General features: G+C 44.3%; 1 protein-coding gene across 1 annotated transcript in view; it reads left to right on the forward strand.

The window, feature by feature from the left end:
• The window catches only part of CRISPLD1 (cysteine rich secretory protein LCCL domain containing 1), a 115582-nt gene that overhangs the window by 63350 nt on the left and 24991 nt on the right, over positions 1-27241 (forward strand). Inside the window, exons 5-12 of the mRNA XM_088471558.1 lie at positions 1266-1381; positions 7386-7486; positions 14780-14959; positions 16743-16803; positions 19532-19598; positions 19769-19899; positions 21647-21690; positions 21779-21851. Coding sequence (XP_088327684.1) covers positions 1266-1381; positions 7386-7486; positions 14780-14959; positions 16743-16803; positions 19532-19598; positions 19769-19899; positions 21647-21690; positions 21779-21851 — 773 coding nt within the window. The remainder of the gene's footprint in view (positions 1-1265; positions 1382-7385; positions 7487-14779; positions 14960-16742; positions 16804-19531; positions 19599-19768; positions 19900-21646; positions 21691-21778; positions 21852-27241) is intronic.

Consider the following 27241-nt stretch of genomic DNA (forward strand, 5'->3'; position numbering starts at 1 on the left):
ATCAATGATGTAAGATAATAGCCCCCCCCCTCCTCAAACAAGTGTCTCGTAACTGCTCTCCCTCATACAACTATAACCATGATGTCACCTACATTTCCTCCCCCCTGCATAAAAGAGCCATTTAAAAATCAGACCTCAGATCTATGGGGGTGGCCATCTCCTCCTGCTGTGCTGTGCTGTCCTCTCCGGCTCTTCCTCTCCCAAAGTCCCAGCGCATTTGCAGCGTCCTCTGATTGGTGGATGGCTGGAGCTATTCACCAATCAGTGCATAGATACGCCCACAACAGTGATTGGTGGATGGCTAGCGTCATCCACCAAGCAGTAATCTAGCAGCCAAATCAGTGTTCACAGTGTACAGACACTGTGCACTTTGATAGCAGCGCGGCTTGGAGGAGCGTCACATGACTGGCAGCCGCTGCACGGCCACACTGATCTGATTGTGGCCGGGCACTGTTTCCAGTTACTCCAAGCTGCGGCCCTAAATGGCTTCAAATGTACCGGCCCCGGGGGGCAGATGTCACCCTGCCCCCTGGCCCAGCCTGCCTCTGCTCGCCAGCCCTCCTGACACGCGGAGTGCTCTCATGCGGGGTAGGATATCACACAGGCTAATTTTTCCTGACCGCCCCCTCTGTAACCTCCCCCATACACTAACTACCTGTCACTCACTCTGCGATGTCTTCCTCTGTGCGTCCGTACCACAATGTGATCACTGCTCACGCGCTGTGACTTTTTTTACGCATACATGATGGCAACAATCGCTCAATCTGCGTATGTAATCGCCATTGCGTCCATCTCTGAATCATGCCCTGAGTCTGTCATTGTATATACTGGGGGAAGAGGGGAGGTTCCCGGGACTCACTCACTGGCGGATTTTACTGGTGGAGGGGGCTAGGTAAAATTGGGAGCGGGCTAGGTAAAATTCACAACTGGCCGCAGTGCCGTGAAATAATAATAGGATTTAATTTTTGATATTGATGTGATTCTTTATTAAAAATGCTATTATCATGTAAATGGGACTTAACACAGTCACCAACATGGTAAAATGAAAAAAGTCAATTAAGTCTGTTATCCCATGTGTAAATGAGTAGGAGGTGTCTGGCCAAATGTTATCTGAATTGTTTTCTCTGGACATGCTCTCCATTATCAGACGCAGGAAATAACCTTGTGAATAATGATATTGAATGTTTGATAAGTAGATATATTTTAGGGATCAATAAATGATGGGCCATGCCATTTTATTGTGTTTTTTTTTTGTTTTCATTTAGGTGGTGTGGGCAACAAGCACCAGAATTGGTTGTGCTCTAAACCTGTGTCATAACATGAACGTTTGGGGGCAAATATGGCCAAAGGCAATATATTTAGTGTGCAATTACTCTCCAAAGTAAGTAAAATCATACTGTACATTTGTATTATTACTGTTGTGCTATTTCATAAGACACAAACATGTAATGTAAAATTCCTTAGGCCTTTTGCAGTATAATAGCTTCTAAGCAGTACGGGGCTGAGTGAGACCTACATAGTTTGCGTAACTCACACTGTACGCAAATGTGTCTAGGCGGGTTTGCATCATTCTGGCACTGACTCCCGCTTGCATCTGGAGAGTCAGGACAGAGTACAGAAGGGTTGGACTAACGTAGGCCGAATACAGTAAGGGCATGTTTGCGCAATTACGAAAAGATGCAGACTGGCACGGAATTGTAGGTGGTCAAAGACGAGTGCAATCGCACAATGATGATGATGGCTGTCGCCACTACTAGAAAACCTCATCTGATTGACTTACTGCTAGGGCTGCCGAAAGGGGGGGAGCAGGTACTAATTGCAAGGGCTTGCTGGCGGGACCCGGCGGGGGCCCAGGTCCATCGCCACCCCCCTCCTCCATGTCAGCTGAGCTGCCCAGCACATGCTGCTTTGTGCTGAGCTGCAAAGGGAGACTGCTTGCTGCTGCAGAGTCTCCTCTGCTTGTGGGGGGAGTGAACATCCTGATCATACCCCCCCTGGAATTTGCACTGGGCTGAGGGGCTCACAGTGCACCACCCTCCAAGCGCACAGCAACCATGGTCTCCCTTTTTTTAAGGGGGTGTGGCCACACCTCCCGCGATTAGGCCATGCCCTTTTCAAGTATATGGGATGTTGCTGCTTTGCATATTCATGCCATACTGGCTGACATTTTAATTCTCCTCCCTGGGAGAAGCCCGGAAAAGAGATGCAGCTGACCATGTAGGGGGTGGGATCGGGCTCTTTACTTCAATAGGCAACACTCCTGCTGCTGCAAAACAGGTCTGTTTAGGAGGGAACGTGGTTAAAATGATTCATCGCATCATCCCTGCGGACCTGGTGACTCGCGATTCCCAGGCATAATCTTCCCATCCTGCCCACTTCACTAGGAAGTGGGCAGTATGCGGGAGATCCACCCACTCTTCCATGGATGGGGGGGGGAACTACCTAAAAAGTCTGGAGTCTCCCACACCTTCTGAGAGAGTTCTTTAGGTAAGTATGACTCATACTTCTGAGTGAAGTGGGCACTATGGGGAGGATAAACAGGTGAATCGCGGGTAAACAGTGAAGGAGCGGAGCCAATATCATGTATTTCTAAGAAAACTACGTAATTTTCGCCCCACCCGCTCTGATTAAACCGTGATTTACGGTATTTCCCATTAGGGGCGGGGCTTAGTGACAAGTAGTGCCAGGCTCTGCACTCTCTTCAAGTTAGCAGCTTCTCTCCTCTGGTCTGCTCCCAGAGAAGAGACTGCAAATTTAGGCAACTATGGTATGACTCATGCATTTGCTGCTTTTTTTTATTAATGAATGCATTTTACATCTGCAGTGTTTCGCACAATTTGCGTTCAGCTCTGCACCATTATTATTATTAAGTTACTCATAAAGCACCAGCGTATTCCTTTGCGGTTTAATCAGGCCCCAGGCCCTAAGTAGTAAAATTCTGAAATGTGAATGGTATTATGAGGGATATTAAAAACCTTGTAATAGTAGAGAAGTTGACAATAACAACCAATCAGCTTCTAACTAGAGATGTGCGCCGACCCCCGTGTTTTGGTTTTGGATCTGTATCTCCCCTGGTTTTGGATCTGGATTGGTTTTGCCAAAACCCCCCTTCCGTGTTTTTGTTTTTTGTTTTTGGATCTCGATTTTTTTCTTAAAAAAAAATAAAAACAGCTAAAATCACATAAAATGGGCCTGTTTTTGTTCCTACAGTATGATAAGTCTCAATAACATTTATTTCCAGTCAATTTTGACCACTTCACAGCTCACTATATTGTCTTCATCCAGTTTAGGCCCAAAATTTGCACCAAGCTAGCTGGCTAACTAAGCTAAGGGGCAGCAGTGGGCAGTACAAACACGTGGCAGTTAAACTTCCAACATGGCACATCAGGAAACAAATATTTGTATTATTCAAGAGAGGCCTGAAGGAGTTGGAGTATGTATGTAGTTGAAGGCAGGGACAGGAAGGGTTGATTGGTAGTAAATTTTATTTCATTTTTTGATTCCAAAGTAAAGTTAAGAGGGAGAAGGGGAGGGGAGGAAGAAGGGGAGTCGAGGCATTTACAAAAAATATTTAAATCATTCACATCAGTCCTTGCCCTAGAAGAATCCTTGAGCACTATGCCTGCTGCTGCTGGGAGAGGATTTTCATCCCAGAAGGGGACCAGGAAGACTACTAGTAGTACTTTAAAAAACAATTCCACATGAAAAGCATTTCCCAACCTGTACAGGGACAGTAAAAAAACATAGTTAGTGGCCTCACTTAACCAGCACAGATATGTGGACAAGCGCAAGATTTATGTTGCGTCTTTCTTGAGAATCCTGTGCCAACTTCTGCTGCTAGGAGAGGATTTTCATCCCAGATGGGGACCAGGAAGAGTGCTTTCCAAAACAATTGACTTTATAATAATCCTTTCCAAATTTTCCACATGAACATTTCCCAAACTGTACAGGGACATAGTTAGCTAGTTAGTGGCCTTCAAACTGCCATTGTACCCACTGTCCACTTAACCAGAGCAGATATGTGGACAAGCGGAACAGAGCAGCAAATGCAACATTTCAGATTTAAATCTTAACGTGGTGTCTTTCTTGAGAATTCTTGAGCGCCATGCCTGGTGCTGGGAGTGGATTTTCAACCCAGAAAGGATGAAGACATTGTTTTGTCTTCCCAACAGACACAGATCTGAAGAGATTTAAAGAACTGTTGATACTGTAAGCAAATTGTCAGCACAAGTGGCACGTGATGCTGCGATGGCTTGTTCTTCAGTTTCTCCAGCAAGTGCATCTGGTGAGAAAAAAACAAACTTTTAAAAACACCCACTGGTGATGCAGTTGAGTCAACACAACCAAGTTTAGACATCTGGTCGGGTCAGACTAAGAATTGCCGACATTTAATGACACCTCTACTGGTGATACGGTCACCATTCAAAGAATGGTTGAGGACTATTTAAAAATGTTTAATGATAGCATCCAAATAGGCATGTCAGACAGTCTGTTTGACTACTGGCAGGAAAAAAAGGTAATTTGGAGGCCCTTGCACAAACTAGCTTTGCTTTACTTGAGCTGCCCACCCTCCAGTGTGTACTCAGAAAGAGTTTTCAGCACAGCTGAGAACCTTGTCCTGAAACTACTTCCCCAAAATGTGGTAAAGATGATGTCCATCAAAATTAACACGAGAAAGACCTTTACTGTCAATTCCGTGCAAAAATTACAGAGGCACCTGTAATGGTGGATTCCAGCAGGGACAAATTAATAATGTGTGAAGAAGATGATGTCTACATCACCCAAGATTCTACCAGCACCCAAGAATTTATCATCATCCCATCCTGTGTTGTGTATAAATTGCAGCTGCGCTCCCTGTTAGATCGGGGAATTCATTGTCCACTTTAGTGGATGTGAGCTCCATTTTCGTCCATATCACCACACCCCCTACACATCTTCTGACCTGCAAACCAAAAGTATGACATAGCACAGGTGTTTGTAAAGGGCGGGGTTTACACTGAACACAGAAAAAAAGGGATTTGCCCTCCAGCACACTGCAGCAAAATCAACAAAAAATACTTAATCCTACATGATAATATAGATTCAGAGGTATTAGTTACATATATTTGCAAATATATGAATAAGCGCCAGGCCATCGTCAAGGCTACTCTATACTGGCGTCCCTAAAATTAAGGGGTTCACGTCCGAGAAGCAAGGTACCCCAAAAAATTCCAGCCAAGGACCATCCCCAGGGCATCACACGAAAAGGGGAAAAAAGGTGATAGTGAAGTGTAAACTTTAGTGGATGTGAGCTCCATTTTAGTCCATATCACCACACCCCCTACACATCTTCTGACCTGGGCTACAGGAGAAGCAGCTGCACTCTGGCAATACAGTTGCATGGAGTTGCCCCTCTGACTTGCTGAAATTCAGGTAGGGGGGCCACTGGTAGGGAGTAGCAACACTATAATCAGAGAATGCAGTTTTAAATGCTTTATTCCATTTTTTAAACCATATCCTCTATTTTCACCTTTTGAAAATGTTTATGCAAGTCTCAGCAGAGGTGTTTGTGGTGTCATAGCTAACGCGAGTGCACACACATTGATTATTATTTTTTTTTTACACTTGGGGGGGGGGGGCACCCCTGAACGAGGCAGCAGCCCCTTGATAAACGACACATGCAGCACCCCTGCGCAGCTACGTTGCTGGTGATAAGTGTGGCTAATGCTGGGATTGAAGATGAAGAGCACCCCTGATGGACAGAGCAGCGAGCACCCCCTAGACAACACAGCAGCACAGCTAGCCAGCCCCTATGGACATTAAGCAGCCAGCCCCTGACACAACAGTAGCCAGCCCCTATCAGCACAGCGGTCGCAGCCCCCTCCTTCACTCTCCCCAGCGGGAATGAAAATGGCGGCAATCGCTGGGAACTTTTATACAATCCAAAACCCACGAGAATCCAACAGCGGGATGATGTTTTGCCTCGTTTTGAAATCCGTGTTAGGTGGGAAAACCAAAGCCGATTCTGATCTCGGCTCGTATCACTAAGTTCGGGTGGGTTCTAAACTGGATTTTAGAATTAGAATGTCTTCAAAGATTTATTCTATATTATGTTGACATTCATAATGTTTATCATGTTTGCAATGTCTGTTTCAGGTAAGCCTCACTCTAATCCTATTTTGACATTTTCACAATGTAGACATGGAAAATGTCGACATGGACAGAATGTTGACATATGGCATATCAGCATAATGAATGTCGACTCAGTGACTGCATACTCTTCTCTTTACTTCCTGATATTATTATATTCACAATCCGCTTACACTTAGTGATGGTGTTGTAGCTATCAATTTCTAGAATGCAATAGAAAAATGATAGACAGAAGCTGATTGGTTACTATGGGCATCCCCAGTACTTTTTTCTTTTTTAGAAGATTTGCCCCATGCACTGCTACAAACCAAAACTATCGTGATACTAGGTGAAGTACCCGGCGTTGCCCAGGTCTAAATCTTCAAGTTATTAAGTTTAATTATGTGATGTCGTCCAAATCCATCCAGTGGAAGGCCCAGAGCAGGCTCCTCGGGGTAAAATTCTGGCCAGTGTCCGCGGATCAAAGTTCTGCCCAGCGTACACCAATGGGAGGTCCGACCTGAACCTCAACCACCTAGTACAGTATGTCTTCTGGGATCCAATGTTACCACTCTGTGAAGCTTTCATCCAAATTCATCCAGTGGAAGGCTCAGAACAGGCTCCCCCGGTCTGTACACGCTCCCTGGGCCAAAGTTCTTCCTGGCGCACTCCGCCGTGAATTCTAACTGGGGCCCCAGCCACTCCTAGGCATCCCAGATCAATTGCCACACCTCTGTGAAGTTTTCATCCAAACCCATAGTATGTTTTCTGGGATCCAGTGTTATCGCTCTGTGAAGTTTTAGTCCAAAGCCATCCAGTGGAAGGCTCTGAACTGGCTCCCTGGATCAAATTTCTGCTTAGCGTACACCAACGGGAAGACAGACCAGGACCCTAACCCTCCTAAAGCCTAGCCAGGATCCAACTGAACTATTGTGCGGTGGTTTCATCCCTATCCGTGCAGGGGTGTCCAAATGCATAACCGGACAGACAGACAAATAAACAAACAGATCAATGAATTTTATATATGAGATTTGTCGCTCTGTTGCTATTTGGTCTAATAGCATCATTTTTTTATACTAAATAACTATGTAAGATTTGGCAGCTTTACCTTGAGAGCTGTGGAAGATATTTGCAAACAAACTTATATATTTATAATATAGTACAGTGGATGCATTGATTTTGAAGATTAAATGGATGTTCTTTCAGTCTTGTTATTATGTATAATAAAATTAAATTTTCTTGTGAACTCCATTTAACTAAAATATTCTCTATCATAGGGGTAATTGGTGGGGACATGCTCCCTACAAACATGGCCGTCCTTGCTCAGCTTGCCCACCCAGTTATGGAGGAGGTTGCAGGGACAATCTTTGTTTCCGAGGTACAGTATGCAGTGTAATTACTATGACATTTTGAGTAATGTAACTGTTGTGCCATCAAAATCCATCGCTATCTAAATCTAATAGGATTATTTGAAAGAGAACTTTGGCCCTCATTCAGAGCCGTACGCTCTAGCAGAGCGCACGCTCTGAATGAGGGCCGCCCTCCATAATTATGGAGCGTCCTCCTGGACGCTCGTATAGCTGTGGGTCACCACCCACAGCCTATACGAGCGTGCAGTTTGATGGCCGCGATGGTCTTGACCATCGCGACCATCGCCACTGCGAGCCGGAGCCTGCGGTTGAGGTTTTCAACCGCAAGGCCCGGAGTGATTTTGGCTCTATCAGAGCCAAAATCACTCCCACTGACATCACTAGTGATGTCAGTGGGCCGGCTTCTGATGGTAGGCGTTCCCTTGGGAACGCCCCCGTCAGGGAGGCACGCCCCCGGCACACCCACCAAAGGGGGCGTGCTGTCAATCAACATCGACAGCACTCCCCCTTTGATCAGACACAACGAGCGAAGGAAAGTCCTTCGCTCGTCGCATCTGGCGCATGCGCACGACGGAGCACCCGCCGTCGTGCGCATGCGCAGTGCACAACTTCGACCCACTTGCGAGCGGACAGCCGCTCGCGAGTGGGTCTGAATCTGGCCCTTTGTCTACAATACCAATGACTGGATTGATCAAACTAAGTGTAGGAATCACAATCTGCATACACATTTTAACACGTTATGATGTAAATATAAAAATGCTAGGGTGAAATTAAAAGTAATGGTGCATACACACGGTCAGATCAGACAACGGTAACTATATCGATGTCTGATCGTCCTGCATGTGCTGGATGATCAATATCGATCATCCAGCACAGCACCAACCCCCAAACGACTAAATGATCCACGATCAATGATCGCGGGTCCCTATAGTAACTTGGTCGGTCGATATCAACCAGGTTGGACTGCATGCACGGGCGATGGTCTTTATTATTATCGACCATCCGTACCCGCGCATCATCCGTCATTTGGGGGTTGGAAGGGGCCACAAAATGGACGATATTATCGATATCGTTTATATCATCCTACAAAATCTGACCGTGTGTATGCACCATAAGACAGGTAAAATAGAACTTTTGTTCTGACAAACATTTAAGGCAGTCATATTACTTAGATATATATATATATATATATATATATACACCTTCCTAAGCATAAACCAATAGGCACAATATCAAACTTATCTGTACACACATATTACATTCTTAGCAACCAAAATACTGTATGTTTTTAGGCAGTGACCAAAATAAATAAAATGAAGCGTGGAGACTTAAATTCGTTCATTTAAAAAGGTAATGAAAAAGTTCCAAAGTCAGAACTACAGAAATGTATCATTCCATAAGATTTTTTTTCATATTAGAATTTTTAATTTTCCCATAGGAAAATCTAGAAACAAAATAAAATTGTGAAACCTTTCATATGATGTCCCCCTTTAGTCCCTAAATTGTGCACTCCTGTTTATGTGAGTCAGGTTGGGCTCCCTCTACTTGAATCCACATTTAGGAAGAATTGCAGAGGGAGGAGTTGTACCTAGTGGTAATATGGCAGCTTTTATCAAAAGCTAAGTTCATCAAACTGCAGGGTATATGTTCATAATGTCGACACTGACAGAATGTCAACATTGTCATAATATTGACATTGTAAATGTTGACAGGCAATTTTAGGGCATGGAAAACTGCATTGTCAATATGCTGACCGTTAATATTCACAATATTGACATTTGATATGTAGTTCGGAATGTCGATTTTCTATACCACACTCAACTGCAGAAATACATCCGATCGAGTAATGGTGCATGTCTCATTTTATGACTAGTTTCGCTACTTGGGGTTTATTTATTAAAGAGCAATGAACCGAGTCGCCAGTGATAGCTTTCCTATAAAAGTACAGCTACTGGATGGCAATAACAGAAGAAAATTAATAAAAATATGATAACCTTACTACTCCAGACCAGTATATTGTCATATAAAAATATATATTATATTCTTATTTTGAAAATTGTAATCGATTAGATATTGGATTTTATTTTATTTTTTTGGTGTACATTTTTTTGTTTTGCTCATTTTGATACAACTGAGTGGCTTTGTTTTCACACTGGATTTGGAAAAAGTACTCTGAGCTTGCGGCCTTAACGTTTCACCTCTGCTGTGAGTCACACAATAATACAAAGCTGGAAATAATAAATGGGTAATGGATGAACAAAACATGTGTTTGAATACTAATAAATAAGTAATCAGTAAAGTATAGCCATGCAAAAATGTACAGATTTCAATTCCTAAGCCGAAAGAAAATATAATAAAACTGTAAAGAAATCCATGCTAAATGGGACCTGTCTGGTTTGCACAAAATTAGTTATGTCTAAGGCCCGTATTCAATTAGCCTGTTGTACTCACCACCGCATTTGCCTGGTTGGGATGCGAATTCGCAACATGAGTGGCCCTTGCGTTTCGCTTTATTCAATTGCAGAACAGGCAAACGCAAATAGGCAAATGAATTACAGGCAGAAAGTACTGAATAGAATGGGGGAATCAGTCTGTACCCCAAAATAAGATGCACTGACATTGGAAATCATTACAGATGTGTACTATAAAAGTAGTTTGTGTCCTTTTAGTTTTGTTAAAAGCTTTCTAGATGTTTTTTGGTAATAGTGGTGACGAATGATAGAAAACACTATTTTTTGGTTAAAATACAATAATCCAGTCAAATTTGGGGTACTTGACAATGGGTGATAGCATATATTTCTGTGTCTCTAAAGTGCACTCTTAAAAACTAAAAGTGAAAAAATCCACCTGCTGCATGCACCTGCAATCCTAAAAACACCTGCCCATCCAAACAGCCCCCCAAGAAACCTATTTCGCTAGTTGTTTTCCTTGTCCCCCCACTTTTTTTGCGGATTACTGCTTTTCCCGTCTAATTGAATCCAGCCCTAAGTCGGTACTGCAAAGAGAAGCCAAGTGGATTCATAAACTAGACCTGATTTTGCCACGTGACATACATTTTGGCATTTTTTTTGGGATTGAGGGCCTGATTCAGAGCCGGACGCTCTGACCAGAGCGCTCGCTCTGAATCAGGGCCCTCCTACCTGAAAATGGAGTGGTCTCTTGGACGCTCGCATAGCTGTGGGTTTCCACCCACAGCTTATGTGAGCGTCCATGATGATGGTCGCGATGGTCAAGACCATCGCGACCATCGGGCTTGCGACGAGACCCTGCGGTAGGGTTTCGTGGCCGCAAGCCCTGGAGTGATTTTGGCTCTATCAGAGCCAAAATCACTCCCACTGACATCACTAGTGATGTCAGTGGGGCCAGACCCAGACGGTAGGCGTTCCCATGGGAGCGCCTACCGTCTGGCAGCCACGCCCCCGGCACGCCCACCAAAGGGGGCGTGCTGTCAGTCACCATCGACAGCACGTCCCCTTTGGTGCGAGACCCGGAGCGACAGCTTGGCTGTCGCTATGCGGGTCTCGCGCATGCGCACGACGGAGCTGCCTCCGTCGTGCGCATGCGCATTAGGGCACCATCGACCCGCTTGCGAGCATCGTACGTTCGCGAGCGGGTCTGAATGAGACCCTGAGATTTTTATTTCCAGCAAGGGGTGCATCACCCATTGAACTTTTCAGGACATTTACGGTTTCCTTTTTTTTTTTTTATTTATTATATTTTTATATAATTTGTTTTATTTCCATTTTCATTTATGGATTTTTATATAGCAGCGGGTTTTGGCCTTTTGGCCCTGTTTGGGTTTAACCTAAATAGCGTGTGACTTCTTTAAACTTGTTTTTGCTCTAGTAAGCTAATTAGAGATATCCATATCTACTAGGCTTATTATATTATATATCCTGAAGTATCTTGACAAAGGTCCATGCACAGGACCGAAACGTCGATGCCATGTTTGTACTCTACTTATACAGTATATACAGTGGGTAAAATAAGTATTGAACACATCAACATTTTTCTCAGTAAATTTATTTGTAATGGGGCTATTGTAATGAAAGTTTCACCAAATGTCAACAACAACCCATGCAATCCACACATGCAAAGAAATCACACCATAGATGTCCATAAATTAAGTTATGTGTAATAATGTGAAATGACACAGGGAGCAAGCATTGAACATGCTTATTGAAATGTATTTAATACTTTGTACAAAAGCCTTTGTTGGTAACTACAGCTTCAAGACGCCTCCTGTATGGAGAAACTAGTCGCATGCATTGCTCAGGTGTGATTCTTGCAAACAAATAGTTTTCCAATCTTGAAGGTTCCGTGGGCCTCTTCTATGTACTCTGGGCCTGATTGAGACCTGCTCGCTAAGATGCATACTCTCGCTGCTGCCGATGGTATGCTGTGTGTATGCATTGTGCGTATGCATCGCAGTGCGCATGTGTATAGTATATACCTTAGAGAAAGTTCACAATGCACTTGCTCGCTGCACATAGACAGACCAGCAGAGTGAGTGACAGGGGAAGCCATTTGGTAGGTGGTAACAGGGGCTGCCATTAAAAATGGAGGAGTGGAGGTGCAAACGCAGGCGAGCCTGAGCATCTCAACGGCATTTTAGAGGTTACATAATTAAAAGACAGCATAATAGTACACGTCACCTGGCTTGTTTTTACACTGAAGTGCTTGCGGCAGGGTATGGTCAACCTCAAGTGCTGCGATGGCATCCGATGTACCGATGGTTGCATACACTTCCTGGACATGACGTGCACAAGTGGGCGTCTTAAAACACCCTGGTGGGTGTCTGCATACACTATTGATCTCTCTCTAAGAAATACTGGGCGTGCTAATGCATTGCTGTGCGGTAGCACTGCCTACACATCGTGCGAGCAATCGCATCTGACTGTCGGCTCTAAATCAAGCCCTCTGGTCTTTAGTTCTTTCCATAGATTTTCAATTGGATTGAAGTCAGGTGATTGACTGGGCCATTCTAGCATTTTCTTTCTCGGAAACCAATTGAGAGTGTCCTTTGCTGTGTGTTTTGGGATCATTGTCTTGCTGAAATGTCCATCCTTGTTTCATCTTCAGCATCCTGGTAGATGGCAGCAGATTTTTTATCAAGAATGTCTCGGTACATTTTTCCATTCATCCTACCTTCAATCACATGAAGTATGCCAGTACCGTATGCTGAAAAATAGCCCCACGCCATGATGTTCCCACCTCCAAACTTCACTTTTGGTATGGTGTTTTTGGGGTGATGTACAGTGCCATTTCTCCTCCAACCATGGTGTGTATTATGGCATCCAAATAGTGCAATTTTGGTCTCATCTAATCAGACTATATTCTCCCAGTATTTCACAGGCTTGTCCAAATGTTGTGCAACAAACTTTAAACGAGCTTCAACATGCTTTTTCTTAAACAATGGAGTCTTGTGTGGTGACTGAGCATAAAGGCCATTGTACCTGCTAATTCCAGGTCTTTCTGAAGCTCTCCACAAGTGGTCCTTGGCTCTTGGACAACTCTTCTGATAATTATTTTTACTCCTCTGTCACAAATCTTGCGAGGAGCACCTGGTCGTGGCCGGTTTATGGTGATATTATGTTTTTGCCCCAAGAGTGCTCACTGGAACATTCAGAAGTTTAGAAATCCTTCTGTAACCAATGCCATCAGTATGTTTTGCAACAATAAGGTTAAGGTCTTGAGAGAGCTCTTTGCTTTTACCAATCATGAGATGTTTCTTGTGTGACACCTTGATAATGAGACATCTTTTTATAGGCCATCAGTTGGGACTGAACCAGCTTATATTAATTTGCACTGCAAGGGGCAGGATTGCTTTCTAATTACTGATAGATTTCAGTCTTGGCTTTCCACGCCTTTTTGCACCTCCTTTTTTCATATGTTCAATACTTTTTCCTGTGTCATTTCACATTATTACACACAACTTAATTTATGGACATCTATGGATTGATTTCTTTGCATGTGTGGATTGCATGGGTTGTTGCTGACATTTGGTGAAAATGTCATTACAATAGCCCCATTACAAATATATTTACTGAGAAATATTTTGATGTGTTCAATACTTATTTTGCCCGCTGTGTATGTGTGTGCGTGTGTGTGTGTGTATATGTGTATGTGTGTGTGTGTATATGTGTGTGTGTGTGTATATGTGTATGTTGGGCAGCACAGACGGTGTAATGGTTAGCATTACTGCCTCACAGCACTGAGGTCGTGGGTTCAATTCCCACCACGGCCCTAACTGTGCGGAGTTTGTATATTCTTCCTGTGCTTGCGTGGGTTTCCTCCGGGTACTCCGGTTTCCTCCCACACCCCAAAAATATACTGGTAGGTTAATTGGCTCCCAACAAAAAATTAACCCTAGTGTGTATGTGTGTGTGCATGTGATAGGGAATATAGATTGTAAACTCCACTGGGGCAGGGACTGATGTGAATGGTCAACTATTCTCTGTAAAGCGCTGCGGAATATGTGTGCGCTATATAAATAACTGATAATAATAATAATGTGTGTGTGTGTATATATATATATATATATATATATATATATATATACACAATCTCAATTCCAATAGTTTCCAAAATGAAATACAGTTGTTGCACTAATTAGGTTGATCTGGATTGAGCACTTATCATTATGTATTAGTATTCCAGTACACTTGTTTAAAACAGTGGGAAAAATGGGTAGGTAGGATTTTTATTCAAAATGAAAACGCTCACTGTGTAAATCATTTCATTCAAAAGCCAGGTTTTAAAAATAACCTGCAGGGTATTGTTTTCCTAAATGGCTTGGCACTCGGTGGTGGATGATAATGTTTACCTATAGCTGTGAAAGAGCTGTGTATTTGATATTTCTGTGCATTCATACTGAATAATCCATATTTTGTAAGACCTTTCAGCACTGGAGTCATGCCTCCTGACACGAGGATTAATGGCCATCTTGATTTCCCCTGGAGAAATAGTTTGGTGGTCTCACCTCAGTCTCCAGTGAACCAGAGTCTTCTCTTTAAACCACAACTAGTAATTTAGGTTGAGATTTACACAGTTGGCAGTCGTGTAGGGAAGATGCTTATTACTGTTCTTACTAGGCCTGTTCCTAGAGATCAAACAAGGTCATTTGAGTGTATAGAATATACTTCTGGGCCTTTTCCCAACATACAAGTATAGTGGACAATCTCAGCCAAGACTTATTCTGAAAATACATTTAAAAGTGAACATGTATACGTAGCAGTATTTTGCACATGTTGAAACTTTTTACTGCACATCCTCATCTGGTTTCATATTGCCATTGACAGATGGTACAGATTTGCACTACCCTATCCCTGAACCGGAAGAAGAGACCAATGAGATTGAAAGACAACGTTCAAAGGCTCTTGACACTACTTCGCAAAGCAGAGCAAGGACTCACTCCCCGACATCTTCTACCAGGATGGATGGTTATGATAGCAATGAAGTTGTCAGTACTGAACAAATGTGTAAGTAAAAAATAACTTTTATAGCGCGTCACAAGGATTCCACAGCACCATACAGTGGTAAAGAACACAATTACACATAAATACATAGAATAGCCATAAACACAATAATTAGACCAAAGACCGTGTTGTAAAAGCAAACAATGATGGATTGCACAGTGGGGAGTAGAGGGCAAATACATACCACCCAACATTCACTAAGTAGAGATTGGGACTTTGCACATAACTGAAAAAGGAGGCTTGGTCACGTGGTAAAGGGCGTGGCCTCACGAGAAATTACGTACCCGTAAGCCATGTTAACCGTTTTCATAATGCTTGGTGCATGCCCAGCGCTCCAGGAGTTGCTGGGCATGACCCCAGTCCCCCTCTCCACTGTGAATAGGTGCTGTGTGCATGGCATCTCGTATTCACCGTATTCAGAGCAGGGGGTGAGAGGGGGTCATCCAACCAACTGCCCTCCCCCCTCCTACCGTTGGACGCTTTGGCCTGCAAATGGGACTGCCCGAAAAGCAGGACTACTCCGTGTAAATTGGGGCGGTTGGGAGGTATGCAAAAAGCATTCAATGGGCCTGTACCAACTAAGTGAGCAGGTCAGATAGAAACATAGTCACCAGTGGTAAAAATGGAGACAGGGGAACAGAGGCAACAGCAAAATTGATTTGAGGTGAGAAAGAAGGGGACTTAGGGGTTCATTCAAAGCCGCACGTAAGCGGCCGCTCGTTCGTTCAGAGCGATGTTCGCACATCTGCGCATGCGTACGGATTGTAATACGCATGAGCGGACCAGTCAGTGCGGCCGAAAATCGTGTGCTCGCTAAATAGCGAATGCCTGCTATTTTGAGTGACAGGAGGAGGCGTATGTGGGTGGTAACAGGGGAAGGTGCTTGAAAACGGGGAGTGGAGATCAGAACGCAGGCGTGCCTAAAGGTCAAAACGGGCGTTTTAAGGGTGTGCATAATTAATACAGCAGCGTCATTGACCACGTCACTTGGTTGTTTTATAGTCAGAACTGCTCGCAAGATTGCGGTAGGAAAAACCAACCACAAGAATAGCGAGCAGTTCATACGCCGTTCGATGTACTCGATTAATCTAATAAATAGCGGACATGACGTATGATGCGAGCGGCCAGGGGGCGTTTTTTCTAAATTACGACCGCAAGTTTTGTTCGCTCGTTCAGACATAGAGGCGTGAACAGACCGCAAAGAGCGAACGGTTAATTTGAATAGCCACCCCCTTTTTCTGAACGAGCGAGCGCAAATAGCGTCCGGCTCTGAATCAGACCCTTAGTCATTAAACGTTTAAATATACAGTATACTTGTACCCAGTACGGGTTGCGCTTTAAAAGCATTATACTTTAAAAAGGGAATATTTGATATCAATCTTCCATTTAGCTTGTAAAAATGAGCTACAGTATTGACATGTACCATCTCAGTTTGGAAAAATGCTCCACCCCCAGCGCTGGTGAGCGGACCCCGACAATGAGGAGAGGGAGGGGTGTAACATCTGCTGTCAGAGCTGCTACCGCAGAAGCTTAGTGAATGGAGTGCACGCAGAATTTTAGCTGTTCCAGGTTGTCAACCTGATAACCGAGTGTTGACACGGGCGTTTTCTCGAACTGCAGTGCACAGTGCCCCACTGTTCTGGTGGTTGGGGGAAGTGAAATATCAGACGGAAAAAAAAATGTTTATTCGACAACATTGTTTTTCGCATATGAAAAGTGTGTTTGAATGATGTACTACATTGAATACATCTTTTATACATAATCATTGTGTTATTGTGATTTACAGCCCAAATAGTGTCTTGTGAAATACGACTAAGGGACCAATGTAAAGGCACAACATGCAACAGGTAATATTCATCCATCCTGTATTTTATTTAAAAAGTTTTATATTATTATTAGTTATTTTTTGTAGTTCTTATTCTTGTTGTTAATGTGGGTGGTGTAATATGCTAAAAACATTACATGGCTCCTATTTATTTGGTATCCAGTCAACTTGTTGACATTCAAAAGGTCGTCATTCAGAATGTCGACATGGTCATTAAGTTGACAATCAATATGTGGACATATGCATATAGATCGATATGTTCAAAATATTGACACATTTGGAATGTCAACATTTTAGCATGTCGAAACCGAAATGTCTACATGTTTTTTTGTTGAGTTTTAGGGTTATGGTTAGTGTTAGATTTAGGTTAGGTTTAGGGTTAGACCATGTCGACCTATGTCTACTTATTTATTGCTGACCTAATGACCATGTCAACCTTTTGACTGTCCAACTGCAGAAACTGCCGACATTTTGAGTGTTGAACTCCCTGAATGTGAATAGGTCATACCACATCCATTAATTGACATGTTATGTATTAATGATTAGAGATGAGTAGATAACTCTGTTCTCCCAGATAAGTTCAGATATGGAAATGAGGCAGAATGTTATTTTCCCAGAAGGCTCAGATCTTGCCTTTTTTTTGGATCACATCTAAATTATATATGATCCAAAACATAGGAGATCCAAGTTTAAACAGTATACTGTAATGAAGTCTAAATATGCACCTTGTCCCCATTATGTTAAGACTGGATACAGTCAATATCCCAGCGACTGCGATGCCGGCACTAAGATTACCGGCGCCGGAATCCCGATACCTATCTTAATCCCGTCGCTGACATCCCGGCTGCCGGGATAGCGAAGGTAAGTATCTGAAGGGGAGGGTTAGGGTGCGGGGTTAGGGTTAGGCACTAGGGTTAGGTTTAGGGTACAGGGAGGGGGAGGTTGGGTTCAGGCACTAGTGGGCAAGGTTAAGCTTAGCCACCAAAGAGGGAGGGTTAGGGTAGGGAGAAGGGGACAGTTAGCATACCGAACAAGAAGTGTTGCTTTGCTAGCCCTGTCGTGAAGCCGGTGTCTGGATTCTGACAGCCGGGATCCCGACTGCCGGCATCCCATACCAATTCTGTTAAGACAGCCATGTGGCCATATCCAGGAGGCTCCAGAAAAAAAGGAAGTACAGTATTATGCACAGTGCCAGAAAGCAGTGCCACACACTGGAAAGGCATACAATTGTCCCCCTCAGCAGCTGACCCCCTCCAATAGACCCGGGCCCGGATAATTGGTACCCCCACCCCACTCACAGCACCCTTGGTTGATAACATCAACTGAATTTTAAATTTCACCTTTTGCATGCCCTTAGTAAAGGCAGCCATATTGTGAGTTGAACCATAGTCATTAGAGACCATTGCGGAAGTGATGCTGCTTAATAAGTGAATAGATGCCACTTTGTGTATATTGTTTCAGTCCACAGAATGGCCACTTGCAGTATGTGTAGGTGGCTGTTCCGTTATTTCATATTTGAGATTTTGTGTAGCTTTGTTAAATCCTTGAATGGAAACGGGTTGGGTACAGGATCCAGGCTCTGATAATGCCGGTGGTCAGAATCCTGGCAGTGTAATCCTGGCGGTGGAAATCCCGATGCATGCAGGTGTGTATTCTAACCCTTCCCTTATCCCACATTTCTGCAGCCTAACCCTAACCTTCCCCTTCTGCAGCCTAACTCTAACCCTCCCCCCAACTGCAATACTTACCATAGGGATTGCAGCCATCTAGATTCTGGAGCTGGGATTCTGATTGTTGTTGGGATTCTGGCGCCGGTATTCTGTCTGCCGGCATTGTCTGTGCCGGGATGTGGACTACATCCTGTGCAAATAAGTGTATTCATGACTGAGTAGCTTATTGAAACCAAAATAATATGGTAAATTTGAGTCATATAATCATTATGTGTTTCGATGGATATACAATCGGGAAACCGGCTGCCTTAATACCGACAGCCGGCTTCCCGACTGTCATATCCTGGCGAGGGTGAAATGCCGGGCGTCTAGATGTAGACCCCTGACATTTCCCTGACAGCTTCGGGGAGGGGAGGGTTAGGTTTAGGGCACCCGGGGGGGACTGGGTTAGGCACCCCCCCGGGAGGGTTAGGGTTAGGCTAGGGGGAGGGAGGGTTAGGCACCCCCGGGGGGGACTTAGGGTTAGGCACCCCCCCGGGGGACAGGTTTAGGCAGTGGGGAAGGGGGGGTTAGGGTCAGGCACTTGGGGTGGAGGTTAGGGTTAGGCACCCCCCTGGGAGGGTTAGGGTTAGGCACCCCCGGGGGGGACTTAGGGTTAGACACCCGCCCGGGGGACTTAGGTTTAGGCAGCGGGGAAGGGGGGGTTAGGGTTAGGCACAGAAGGGGGATTAGGGTTAGGCACTTGGGGTGGAGGTTAGGGTTAGGCACCCCTAAGGAGGGTTAGAGTTAGGGGGTTAGGTTAGTTTATACTTACCGTAGCGACGATCAGGATTTCCAGCGCTGTCGGGCTTCCAGTGCTTTTGTCGGCCAGGCGCCGCCAGGAATCGAACCGATTCCGTTTCGATGTATAGATCAGATTTTTAGGTTTTTTTTTGCTTCGCTTGTCTTAAACATTTGACGTTGGCTTGATGTAGAGCAGGCATGCTATTATCCAAGGGCATTTTTACAGGGCACAGATTTTCTGTCAGTTATGATGTTACTAATATTGCTGTGTATTTTATATACTGTTTGCATTTCTAGATATGAATGTTCAGCTGGTTGTTTGCAGAGTACCGCCAAAGTTATAGGGAGTGTACATTATGAAATGGTAAGTATTAATTTCTAAATGTTGCACATTAAACAACAATTTTTATACAAAAGCAGCATTGAAATCAAACAAGATACAATCAGTTTTCCAGGGTTTGAAAGTTTTGAACTTAGCGAAAATATTGTCAGTTTACTGGTACAATAACAAAAGATTACTTTTCTTTGTTGCAGCAATCAAGTATTTGCCGAGCGGCTATACACTCTGGAATAGTAGACAACGAAGGTGGATGGGTAGATGTTACAAGACAAGGGAGAAAAAATTATTTTATAAAATCCTACAGAAATGGAGTCCAGTCAATTGGGTGAGTTGTTTTATCGAGAATCAAACTGTAAAATGGGATCTTGTCATTACTTGTTGTTTTTTAACCTTATTAGACTGTGACTGCGTCCCTAGTGTTGATTCTAGCACCCTGCACAAACCATGCAGTTCCTCTTTCCTGCCTGGGGTGTCGCTCTATGCTCTGGTGCTGCTAGCACACTCTGGTCTGTATCTCAGCAGTTTGTTGCATCAGCTGAGTGTGCTAGAAGCACCAGAGCAGAGAATGACACCCCAGGCAGGAAAGAGGAACTGCCACGGGTTGTGACAGGTGCAGGGTGCTAGAATGAAGACTATGCAGCATCACCTATCTCCATTTGCTTTGTCTCATCATAAACATCATCATTACCAGGGTGTACATGCACCATCAAGACTAGATTCGAGAGATCCATCTGAAGACAGAAATCTGTCTGAAAGCAAATAGATCTCTGCATACACACAACACTGCATGGTCTGTAATTCCATCTACACGACGTCACCAAACTATGCCTCAGCACCCAGTTATTTCCCTTCATTTGCAACTGGAGATGCAACTGAATTGTGTACGAATCAGAGTGGCCCATAGATGCTGTAGAGAATGCAAAGTATGAAAACATGCAAGTTCTGCCTCCCAAACAGACTTGCCAGCAACTCTTCATCAGCCCCCATATGACACACTGGCCCCCATTTATCAACGAAGGCAAGCACCAGCTGTATGTTTAGTTTGGAATCACTGTGACACAAATGAAAAATCCACTGGTATTTACCAATACCTTTCGCTGGACATCTGGGGAGGTCCAGCGAAGTCCTCCTCATTGGCGAGGTATGCAGTTTGTGGCCAACAGCGTGATTGCACGGAGACGGTCATAAGATGTAATGCAGCAATTAGTTTAAAGCGAAACCAGCCTGGCTTTGCCTTAAATCGAATTGCTGCTTTAAACTATTTTAAAACTATCTTGCCTTAATCAGGCTGGTGCATACAAATTGCAGGCTACTACATTTGGGCCATTGTTTATCTAAATGCGCACATACACTTGGTGATATTAATGTGCGATTGCACGATTATGACATCGTAATCGTGCAATTGCTCATTAATCGTGCACAAATTGTGCACTATAATGTCGGAAACGACCAGCGATGGGCGCTCCCGCTGGTCGTTTCTGACATCAATCATCGCCCTAACATGCTGGTCATTCTGCCGATAACGACAAATTGGCAATGTTCAGGGATGATGGAGGGAGCCTACAATGATCGACTAACCGTTCAGTGTAGGCACAGCAGGGGACGGGGAACGACTGTATGATTACGATGTTGTAATCGTACTGTCTTTCCCTAGTCGCCAGGATTTACCGTGCGTAGCCCCCCTCCCCCCATCCAAAACATAACTTGTTTGCTCTGTTTCCTTCTCAGTCACCAGTTGTCCCATTTTCTTTTTTCACTTTAAGATTAATAAACTAGAATACTAACCATGAGATAATACACATACCTTATCAATAAAGTTCATTTTATTTCTTTATGTAGTTATTTTGCATAAAACACATAATTATATTGCATTAAATTGTAATACATATACAGTATAATATATAAATTCTGATATAATATATAAATTGTATTATATCAGAATTCCTTCTGATATAATACAATCTTTTTAGTACACGTGAAGTCACGTCACCTAAATCTACAGGTAATAAATGCAGTTTGCTCTGTATGTAAAAAATGTGGAAGCTGTAAAACTGAATTTCTTTACCCAACAGAAAATACCAGTCTGCCAATTCTTTTACAGTCTCCAAAGTATCATGTAAGTATTTTCATTCAGTTAAAGCTCTATGCTATAAGCTATCCCATGTAAATATGATACACAATTACATATTCAACTATTTCTGTAGTTCAGGCAGTGACCTGTGAAACAACAGTGGAACAGATGTGTCCGTTCCAATCTCCAGCTTCACATTGCCCCAGGTGAGTTCCAGTGTATATTTTTCATTTGTCCTGTAATTAAGCTGCTGGTAGAAATGTACAAGTCTGGAATTACAAATTGAAACCAGCATACTACTCTGACACTGCACCAGGGCCTCATTTATCAACAAGTGATATTCTTGTTATCGCTCATTACTAATCTTAAATGGTGCCCCAACCAATCAGCTCCTAACTGTCATGTGTTTAGAACTATTTACATACAAACGTGATGTGTGCCCATTTTTCAAAGGGTAGGGGCGGTACCTTACATGTCCATGTAATAAATAAGTACAATAAAGCAATACATTATATCTGCATGGATCTCTCACGTTGTTCATCGGCTGTCATTTTCCATAGTTGGTGAACTTTTTATCTCTCGCTCTCTCTCGCTCTCTCGCTCTCTCTCGCTCTCGTGATATACCGTTGCATATACATTCCAAATTGCCAATAATGTGGCGGTTTCGATAAGAACACTCGGTAGTGAGGCCCGTGCACTTCCAGCACTACGAAAACAACAAATGTTTTTATCAGGATGACAATGCCATCTGTCATGTTTCTAGGGCAGCGCTGGACTGGTATACAGAAAATTCGGTAAAGCAGATGGACTGGCCAGCTCTGAGTCCAGATCTTAACCAGGGATGGGCAATAAGTGGCCCTCCAGCTGTTGTTGAACTACAAATCCCAGCATACATTTTTAGCATGGGCAACTGGCAAAACTGTGGCAGGGCATTCTGGGATGTGTAGTTTTACAACTTCTGGGGGGCTGCTTATTGCCCATATTTTAAACCCACTGAGAACCTCTGAAACTAATTGCAGCGACGGGTTCGTTCTAGGCCGACTCAACCTTTTGCAGTGTCACAGTGGTCACTGTACTTAAGGCGGAATGGCAAAACATACCGCCTGCTGTTGTCCAGTAACTTGTGGACAGTTTGCAAAGAAAGGTGTCTGCAGTAATCATTGCACGTGGTGGACCTACAAAGTACCGACCTCAATAATATCTTGTTGATCCATTTGCTGTCAGTGTCCAATCACTTTTGTCTATATAGTGTGTGTGTGCGTGTGTGTATGTATGTGTGTATGTGTGTATATATATATATATATATATATATATATATATATATATATATATATATATACATACATATATATATATATACATACACACCAACATAGCAGTCTAGGCCTCAGTTATACGTTTTGCTTCAGGATGACTGCTGTCGTACTTCTTCCTCCTCGCTGAGGACTGTTGGAGGGTCAATTGTTTAGTAAAAGTAGTGGTGTTCCTACTTAATCTCTGGGATGATGAACGACTCCCAGCAGCAGCGGCAGCAGTAGTAGGCGTAGCAATGCAGGATCCTCTGGAGGAATCCCGGATAGGAGAGTCAGTCATGCCAGTGACATGGCCTGCAGGACTACTTCTGATCCTGACTAAGGAGGAAATTGACGAGGAGGGAGTTGATGGTGTGGTTTGCAGGCGCTTGGATACAACAGGACAACGGGATTTAGGTGTCATCTGGGATTGTATGTGCCCTCTACTATGACATTGGGCATCGGCCTTGGCAGACGACGTTGATGGCATGTTATCGTCTATGTCATGACTAGTGGCAGCAGCTTCAGCACTAGGAGGAAGTGGTTCTTGATCTTTCCCTATTTTATTTTTATCGGAGAAAGTTTGGTCCTCCATTTATGTTATATTGATATATATGTGCGGCTAAACCGCACACAAACACAGAAAATCATTTTTTATTTTTGTTGGAGGCTAGTGCACTTTGTGGGTTACACCACCCTTTAAGAAATGAGCCAGACGGTTCTTTACTTATGGGACACAGGCGCACGCTTGGCGCTGCTCCTTTGTTGATGCACATGCAGCTACAGTGCACACAATTCACAAAGAGAAATAAAAGAAGAATTTTTTATTTTTTGTGGAGCGTACTTTGAGGGTTACACCACCCTTTAAGAGACAGACGCACGCTTGTCGCTGCTGCTTTGAAGATGCACGTACAGTGCAGACAATTCACAAACACAGAAGAAAATGTTTTATTTTTGTTGGAGTGCACTTTGGGGGTTACAGACAGACGCACACTTGGCGCTGCTGCTTTGAGGATGCAGGTGCAGCTACAGCCCACACAATTCACAAAGACAGAAAAAACAAGGAGAATTTTTTTTTTTTTTGTGGAGCGCACTTTGGGGGTTACAGCACCCTTTAACGGACAAGCCAGCTGGCCCTTTACTTACGGGACACAGGCGCACGATTGGCACTGCTCCTTTGTTGATGCACTTGCAGCCACAGTGCACACAATTCACAAACACAGAAAAAATATTTATTTTCTTTGCACTTGGGGGAAGCACCCCTGATGGACAGAGCACCCCCTGGACAACACTACAGCACCCTTTTAGGACTGGGACACTGCACAGGACTTTGGAGTGGACACAGCCCCTATGGACAACTGACTGCACAATACAGTCCAGCCAGCCCCTATGGACTTTGGAGGAGTGGACACAGCCACTATGGACAATAGCAGCACAACACAGCCAGCCCCTATGGACTTTGGAGGAGTGGACACAGCCCCTATAGACAACAGCAGCACAACACAGCCAGCCCCTATGGACTTTGGAGGAGTGGACACAGCCCCTATGGACAACAGCAGCACTGCACTACACTACACTACACAACCCAGCCAGCCCTCCCTCTTCACTGTGCACAGCCGAGTGAGAAAATGGCGCAGATGCGGGTACCTTATATAGAATCCAAAACCCGCGAGACCCGGAAGGCGGGATGATGACGTTTTGCCTCGATTTCAGATACGAGTCAGGCGGGAAAAGTCGAGCCTGACTCTAATCGGGGGGGCTCGGTGGGGTTTGGATTTCAGAAATCCGAACCCGCTCACTCCTAAAATATAAATATAATATATATATATTAGGGGTGAGCGGGTTCGGATTTCTGAAATCCGAACCCCCCCGAGCCCCCCCGATCCGAGTCCGATCCGAGTCAGGCTCGACTTTTCCCGCCTGACTCGGATCTGACATCGAGGCAAAACGTCATCATCCCGCCTTCCGAGTCTCGCAGGTTTTGGATCCTATATAAGGTACCCGCGTCGGCGCCATTTTCTCACTCGGCTGTGGACAGTGAAGAGGGAGGGTGGGAGTTAGTGCTGTGTAGTGTAGTGTAGTGCTGCTGTTGTCCACTACTTCAAAGTCCATAGGGGCTGGCTGTGTTGTGCTGTGCTGCTGTTGTTAATAGGGGCTGTGTCCACTACTTCAAAGTCCATAGGGGCTGGCTGGACTGTGTTGTGCAGTCAGTTCCAAAGTCCTGTGCAGTGTCCCAGTCCTAAAGGGGTGCTGTAGTGTTGTCCAGGGGGTGCTCTGTCCATCAGGGGTGCTCCCCCCAAGTGCTAAAAAAATAATATATTTTCTGTGTTTGTGAATTGTGTGCGCAGTAGCCGCACGTGCATCAACAAAGTAGTGCCAAGCGTGCGCCTGTGTCATAAGTAAAGGGCCGGCTGGCTTGACCGTTAAGGGTGCTGTAACCCCCGAAAGTACACTCCAGTCCAAACCAAAAAAAAAATTATTTCCTGTGTTTGTGAATTGTGTGCGCAGTAGCCGCACGTGCATCAACAAAGTAGTGCCAAGCGTGCGCCTGTGTCATAAGTAAAGGGCCGGCTGGCTTGACCGTTAAGGGTGCTGTAACCCCCGAAAGTACACTCCAGTCCAAACCTAAAAAAAAATTATTTTCTGTGTTTGTGAATTGTGTGCGCAGTAGCCGCACGTGCATCAACAAAGTAGTGCCAAGCGTGCGCCTGTGTCATAAGTAAAGGGCCGGCTGGCTTGACCGTTAAAGGGTGCTGTAACCCCCGAAAGTACACTCCAGTCCAAACCAAAAAAAAATTATTTTCTGTGTTTGTGAATTGTGTGCGCAGTAGCCGCACGTGCATCAACAAAGTAGTGCCAAGCGTGCGCCTGTGTCATAAGTAAAGGGCCGGCTGGCTTGACCGTTAAGGGTGCTGTAACCCCCGAAAGTACACTCCAGTCCAAACCTAAAAAAAAATTATTTTCTGTGTTTGTGAATTGTGTGCGCAGTAGCCGCACGTGCATCAACAAAGTAGTGCCAAGAGTGCCCCTGTGTCATAAGTAAAGGGCCGGCTGGCTTGACCGTTAAAGGGTGCTGTAACCCCCGAAAGTACACTCCAGTCCAAACCAAAAAAAAATTATTTTCTGTGTTTGTGAATTGTGTGCGCAGTAGCCGCACGTGCATCAACAAAGTAGTGCCAAGCGTGCGCCTGTGTCATAAGTAAAGGGCCGGCTGGCTTGACCGTTAAAGGGTGCTGTAACCCCCGAAAGTACACTCCAGTCCAAACCAAAAAAAAATTATTTTCTGTGTTTGTGAATTGTGTGCGCAGTAGCCGCACGTGCATCAACAAAGTAGTGCCAAGAGTGCGCCTGTGTCATAAGTAAAGGGCCGGCTGGCTTGACCGTTAAAGGGTGCTGTAACCCACAAAGTACACTCCAGTCCGAACCAAAAAAAAATTTATTTTCTGTGTTTAGCCGCACGTATATATCAAATCGATATAACATAAATGGAGGACCAAACTTTCTCCGATAAAAATAAAATAGAGAAAGATCAAGAACCACTTCCTCCTAGTGCTGAAGCTGCTGCCACTAGTCATGACATAGACGATAACATGCCATCAACGTCGTCTGCCAAGGCCGATGCCCAATGTCATAGTAGAGGGCACATACAATCCCAAATGGCAAAGTTCAGGAAAATGACCTTGAAAAAGACATTTAAATCAGCTGAAGAGAAACGTAAACTTGCCAATATGCCATTTACGACACGGAGTGGCAAGGAACGGCTAAGGTCGATCCCTAGTATGTTCATGACTAGTGGTTCAGCTTCACATGACGATGGAAGCACTCCTCCCACTAAAAAAATCAAAAGAGTTAAGCTGGCAAAAGCACAGCGAAGAACTGTGCTTTCTAAGAAGATATCACAAATCTCCAAAGAGAGTCCAAGTGTGGTGGTGGTTGCGATGCCTGACCTTCCCAGCACTGGACGGGAAGAGGTGGCTCTTTCCACCATTTGCACGCCCCCTGCAAGTGCTGAAAGGAGCACCCACAGTCCACTTGCTGATATGCAAATTGAAGATGTCACTGTTGAAGTACAACAGGATGAGGATACTGGTGTAGCTGGCGCTGAGGAGGAAGTTGGCGAGGAGGATTCTGATGGTGATGTGGTTTGTTTAAATCAGGCTCCGGGGGAGACAGTTGTTGTCCGTGGGATGAAAAAGCCCATCACGGTCATGCCTGGGCAGAAGACCAAACATTCCACCTCTTTGGTCTGGCAATATTTCTATCCAAATCCGGACAACAACTGTCTTGCCATATGTACCATATGT

This window comes from Taudactylus pleione, unplaced genomic scaffold (assembly GCF_031769625.1).
Source record: "Taudactylus pleione unplaced genomic scaffold, aTauple2 ptg000114l, whole genome shotgun sequence".
NCBI classification, from domain to species: Eukaryota; Metazoa; Chordata; class Amphibia; order Anura; family Myobatrachidae; genus Taudactylus; species Taudactylus pleione.